The 6236-nt window shown below is 56.6% G+C and overlaps 1 protein-coding gene across 1 annotated transcript; it reads right to left on the bottom strand.

Annotated features, from left to right (window-relative positions):
- Positions 1 to 3507: 3507 nt before the first annotated feature.
- Positions 3508 to 5773, bottom strand: LOC119291859 (benzoate--CoA ligase, peroxisomal-like). Its single transcript, XM_037570668.1, has one exon. The coding sequence runs from the start codon at positions 5581 to 5583 to the stop codon at positions 3838 to 3840; it is 1746 nt and encodes a 581-aa protein (XP_037426565.1). The 5' UTR covers positions 5584 to 5773; the 3' UTR covers positions 3508 to 3837.
- Between the last annotated feature and the right edge of the window lie 463 nt (positions 5774 to 6236).

Genomic DNA, 6236 nt, shown 5'->3' with positions numbered 1-6236 from the left:
GCGTGGTGGTATTAAGTGGACGCTCAAGGGTGACGCGAATACTAAGTATTTCCAGGCCTACGCTAATGGCCGACGTCGTAAGTGCGCCATCCTGAGACTGCAATCGGAGCTGGGGCTCTTATTGCGGCAACAGGATATCGTCCGGCACATTTATGAGTTTTACATCCAACTTATGGGTTCCAGGGAGGAATCCCGGGCTCGGCTTAGGGCGGATGTGTGGGACCCTGCGTTGCGGGTCACGGACGAGGAAAATGAGGGCCTGGGATTGGCCTTCCTCCCTGAGGAGATTGACAAGGCGACGCTGGGTATGAAATCCGATACTACGCCCGGGCCGGATGGGTGGCCGGTGGCGATGTTTAAGCGGTTTTGGCAAGTGCTTAAAGGTCCTATTTTCGACGTTTGCAATGGTTTTATGCACGGTACGGTAGATATCTCTCGCCTGAACTTTGGGGTTCTCTCTTTGATCCCCAAGGTCCCGGGCGCGGATCATATTAGGCTTTTCCTCCCTATCGCTTTGATTAATGTTCCGTTTAAAATTTGTGCTAAGGCTTGTTCCACTCGCTTGTCTCCGATAGCTCATCGCATTATTAGTAGGAACCAGTCGGCTTTCATTCGTGGCCGTAACATCTTGGAGGGGCCGTTGGTCCTCCAAGAGATAGTCCACTCCCTAAAACGCGCTCGACAGCCCGCGATTCTCCTCAAACTTGACTTTGAGAAGGCGTACGACCGTGTGAACTAGGAGTTTCTCCGACAAGTCCTCCTGGATCGAGGATTCTCGTCGGTTTGGGTTCATCGCATGATGCAGTTGGTCTCGGGAGGCCAAACGGCGATTGCGGTGAACGGAGAAGTAGGGAACTTCTTCCGCAACAAGCGCGGGCTGCATCAAGGGGACCCATCCTCGCCGTTGCTATTTAACTTTGTGGCGGACGCCTTAGGCGCCATGCTCGACAGAGCTCGTTTGGCCGGCCACATCAGGGGAGTGGTGGACAATCTGATCCCGGGGGGAGTGTCTCACTTGCAATATGCAGACGACACACTTCTCCTATTTGAGCCCGATACACACAGTATCGCTTCGGTCAAGGCAATACTGATGTGTTTTGAACTCATGTCGGGACTTAAAATAAACTTCCACAAAAGTGAAGTGGTGTCCATAGGGATGGACGCGACTGAAAGTCAACGGGTCGCCAACTTGCTAAACTGCAAACTTGGACAATTCCCGTTCACCTACCCCGGTCTCCCCATTGCAGCGAGGAAGTGTTCTATCTCCGATTGGGAACCTCTCTCCTCCAAGGTTGCGGACAGGGTTTGCCCGTGGAGGGGTCGTTTTATGTCTTCAGGCGCAAGACTAATCCTAACCAACTCCAGCCTCTCTTCTCTTCCCATGTTTGCCATGGGCTTGTTCTTGCTGGCGGATGGGGTACACTCTAAGTTTGATACCCCACGGTCCCGTTTCTTTTGGGAAGGAGCGGGACCAAAACGGAAATACCATATGGTTAAATGGCAGGCCATGTGCCGTCCTAAAGCCCATGGGGGCCTTGGGATCATCAATTCCAAGTTGATGAACATCGCACTAATGTGCAAGTGGATCTGGAAAATGTCTCAGGGAGAGACTGGCCTTTGGATCGACCTCCTCCGTGCGAAATACTTCCCGCATGGGAACTTCTTTGACGCGGCTTCTCAAGGGTCACCTTTTTGGAACTCCATTCAATCCCTCAAACCCTTCTTTGCCAGGGGTGCGAAGTTTCGGGTTAACAATGGGCGCTCCACGCGTTTCTGGCTTGATCTTCGGATTGGCCAGCGGCCTCTATGGTCGGAGTTTCGCCAACTCTACTCCATAGCAGTCGAGCCCGATCAACTGGTTGCTTCGGCTCTTAGCGCCTCCCTTCCCTGCATTAACTTCAGTCGCGAACTAACGGGGCCGGAGTTGGCGGATTGGGATCGCCTTCGGGCTCTGCTTGCGGATGTCCGCTTGTCGGATTTTGCGGACACGATCTCGTGGAGGCTTTCGGGCTCTGGCAAATTCTCTGTCAACTCCCTTTACAGAGAGCTTTCCCGCGGCCAGATCCCGTCGGCGGCCACGGGGCTTTGGAAGGCTAAAATCCCCCTCAAGATCAAGGTCTTCCTCTGGCAACTTTGCCAAGATCGCCTTCCTACCTCTATTAACCTTGCTAAACGCAATGGCCCCGCCTCCGGCCCTTGTGCGCTGTGTGGGGTCCCGGAAGATGCTGACCACGCTTTCTTCCGGTGCTCTTTGGCTCGTTTTGCCTGGAGCGCGGTCCGTGCGGCCGCGGGAGTGGATTGGGATCCACGCTCCCGATCTGAGCTCGTGTCTTCCTTGTCTCTGGTTCAAGGCACGTCTCGTAGGGTCATATGGACTTGTGCGGCGGCTATGCTATGGGCTATTTGGAATATCCGTAACAAGTTTACTATTGAGGGTGTGTTTCCCTCGCATCCCGCTGACGTTATCTTCAAATGCATCGTGTTCTTGCAGCAATGGGCTCCGTTGGGAAGACAACAGGACTCTGATCTCCATCGCCAAGCTATCTGTCGTCTGCGCTCCGTCTACTCCGAGTCCCGAGCACCGTCGTCCGATCCGTTGGCTGCCGCATAGGGATGGGCAGCCCCTTTTGGTCCTCGAACCCCCCGAGCCTGCGTGCTCGTTGTTTGGGCTGATATTGCCTTGTACCGCACCTATTCGCTCGTCTCGCGGTCGTTTCCTTAACTTATTTGCCTCAAATGGCGCCGTGTGTTGGTCTTGTGGTTTGTGATACTCTGCCTAAGTTGTGGGCTTTATTAATTTAAAGCCGGACGTCCCTAACGTCTATGTTTTACAAAAAACACAAGAGATGGGCGAGCAAGCGAATAAATTACATCAAGTTCGTACAGCGCGTTACGTCGCAATGCGTTGAAATGAGAATCACGAGAGCTCTTGCCACTGTTCCCAGCGAATATTCTGGTGTCCTCTCCAGTAGTATCTTGCAGCTAGCGTAAACCGTGTGAGAGTAGGAGATAGTAATTTCTGGCAAGTAGTGTCACTATCACTCTTAGGAAAATGGCGTTCAGTGGGAGCGGTTAGTTGATTCCGTTTTAATAAGACTTGTATGGTCGTGCATGTTTACACGCAGATGGAAGCTAACGGCTTAATACCAGAGGTTAGCGAGGGAGCGTGTGGTTCCAACTGCAGTTGGGGCAGATCATGCCAGACTTTCGGTTACTCCCTTCGTCTAGGTGTGTAAATTATCTTACGAAAACCAAACAATTTCAAAACATTTAGGCGCGGTACATTAACATTTACCTCGTTTCTTATTTTTTGACATATCAACCAATGAAAGATGAGGGGTGTATGTTTTTAATGACTTGATGCTACCAAACACGACTCACAGTGGTTAGTTCATTGCATGCAATGCTATTAATTAGCAAATAAACATTAAAGTCTCTCGTTTTTCTCTCCTCCTTAGTCACGATGCACAACTTAAGTGCTTACAGAAGAATTTGACACGAAGATTCCTTCACATTTCCACACTGGATATTTACATTGTATACACATATGAAAGTTCCAATTGATCATCATAAAAATAAGAGAAAAACAGAGTAAAAAACAGTTTGGTGCCACTGCACTAATACAGACCTCGTTTCATCCTATACAGACATCGTTCTCACAGCTCTCTTATTTCTGCAACGTTGGCACGCCTGCATGCATGATGCCAAGTTCCTACACTTTTTTACCAACACACGTAGACCTCTTAATTACCTGACCAAACCACCATGGTTTTAAACCATACGACATCACAAAGAAATGCACGTACGCTTGTTGTTGGCAATGGCGCTCTGTATGCCCTATAGCCTTGACATGGCCATGACTTGCTCCACCGGGTGCTCGTCCCGCCGCCCGCCGCCGACCTTTGTCGCCTTCCCCTTCGTCTTCTGTGCCGGCGGCGCCACTGCCACGGTCGGCACCAGCTTCCGGGCCTCCTCCCGTAGCTTCACCTTCTCGACCTTGCCGAGCGCGTTCCTCGGGAGGACGTCCCAGACCACGACCTTCTTGGGCACCATGAAGCGCGACATGCGCTTGCGGCAGAACGCCATCACGTCGTCCTCGCAGACCCCGGCCGCCTTGTCCTTGGCCACGACGAACGCGCACGGCGTCTCGCCCCAGTGCGCGTGCGGCATGGCCACCACCGCCGCGTCGGCCACGGCCGGGTGCCGGAACAGCGCCTCCTCCACCTCCTTGCTGCAGATGTTCTCGCCGCCGGAGATGATCACGTCCTTGGACCTGTCCTTGATCTCGATGTACCCGTCCGGGTGCACCACGCCGACGTCACCCGTCATGAACCACCCGCCCCTGAACGCCTGCGCGTTCGCCTCCGGGTTGTTGAGGTATCCCTTCATGATGCTGCTGCCTCGGAGCACGATCTCGCCCAGTGTCTTCCCGTCGCGGGGCACCCTGACCATCGCGTCGTCGTCGGTGACGACGTCGGCGTCAGCGAGTGACAGGACGCTGACGCCCTGCCGGGCCTTGAGCCGCGCGCGCTCCGAGATCGGCAGGTTGTCCCACTGGGCGCGCCACTCGCACGCCAGCGCGGGGCCCGTGGCCTCGGTGAGCCCGTAGGCGTGCGTCACGTTGAAGCCGATTTTCTCGACGCGCTCCAGCAGCGCGGCCGGCGGCGGGGCGCCGCCGGTGAGGACGTTGACGGGCTTGGCGAGCCGCGCGGTGGCGTCGCCGCCCTCGAGCAGGATGTTGAACACGACGGGCGCGCAGCACATGTGGGTGACTCCGTAGCGGGAGATGGCACGGTAGACCTCGGTGGCGCGGTTCTCGCGGATGCAGACGTTGACGCCGCCGCGGGCCGCCATGCCCCAGGTGAAGGTCCAGCCGTTGCAGTGGAACATGGGGAGCGTCCAGAGGTAGACCGGCTCGGTGCCCACCTCCCAGGACATGAGCAAACTGGTGGTGCTCAGGTACGCGCCGCGGTGGCTGTAGACCACGCCTTTCGGCGCGGACGTGGTGCCGGAGGTATAGTTCAGCGTCACCGCGTCCCACTCGTCCTGGAGCTGCGGGAGCTCCACCGTGGGATCACCGTGCGCGACGAGCGCCTCGTACTCGAGCTCGCCGAGGCGGACGCCGGTGGGGCGGTCGAGGTCGTCGATGACGGAGACGAGCGGGACGGGCGCGCCGGCAGCAGCGAGCAGCTGGAGCGCGTCGCTGGCGAGGCGCACGTAGTCGTAGTCGACGAAGAAGAGCTTGGCCTCGGCGTGGCGCAGGATGGCGGCGACGGCGGCGGCGTCGAGGCGGGTGTTGACGGTGTTGAGGACGGCGCCGGCCATGGGCACCGCGAAGTGCATCTCGTAGAGGGCCGGCACGTTGGGCGCGAGCACGGAGACCACGTCGTTCTTGCGGACGCCGAGGGTGAGGAGCAGGGAGGAGGCGAGGCGGCGGCAGCGTTCGTGGGTCTGGCTCCAGGTGAAGCGCACGCGGCCGTAGACGAGGGAGGCGCGGTCGCCGTAGACGGCATTGGCGCGCGGCAGGAAGCCCACCGGGCTGAGGGGCGCGTAGTTGGCCGCGAGCTTGGGGAGCTGGTCCATGTCTTCCGCGGCGAGCAGCGTCGAACTATCGATCGATTGGTCTCGGAGTGGCCCGAAAACGGCTGTGTGTCCTGAAACGGGTAGGAGTGTCGAGCTGCTGGGAATGTCGGGCTGCTGGCTAGGAGTAGCAGGGAGCAGACAGGATTGGAGTGGCACAAGGCTGCTGGAGCAGGAGGCAATTGTGGGGGAGTGAGTGATTCGGACAGTAGAGGGCTAGAGCTGTTTATATAGCGGAGCGCAGCGGAGCGGCTAGACGGGAGGACGCGGTCCGGGGAGAAAAGAAAAGGAAATGGTTGGGGTCGGGGTCGGGGTTTGCGGGGAAAATGAAGTGAAGACACGGGCGCTTGACCCCAGCTTTGACGAGCGAGCCACGATATTTCACACGCACGTCTCGCTCGACCGGGCTGGAACGCCAGAAGCCAGACCACCGGAGACCGGACTGTGCGTGCTAGTGGGTAGTGACCGGTCGATGCGGTGCGGCACACCGGGCTGGTGGTGGCAGCACCATGGGTAGACCTGGGATCAGCTCACGTATAGTGCTCCTATGTGGTTAAGCTCTGCCACATCAAAAAAAAAACACAAGATCAGTTGCAAACGGACATTAACAAACTTCGTCACATCCAAAAGATAACACTTTGTCACCGGACATGTTC

The sequence above is a fragment of the Triticum dicoccoides genome, chromosome 4B (assembly GCF_002162155.2).
Source record: "Triticum dicoccoides isolate Atlit2015 ecotype Zavitan chromosome 4B, WEW_v2.0, whole genome shotgun sequence".
NCBI classification, from domain to species: domain Eukaryota; kingdom Viridiplantae; phylum Streptophyta; class Magnoliopsida; order Poales; family Poaceae; genus Triticum; species Triticum dicoccoides.
Note: the sequence above shows the minus strand (reverse complement) of the source record. Positions and strands in the feature narration are given on the sequence as shown.

Coding starts and splice junctions, on each gene's coding strand:
- LOC119291859 (XM_037570668.1), bottom strand. CDS start 5,583: ATGGACCAGCTCCCCAAGCTCGCGGCCAACTACGCGCCCCTCAGCCCG.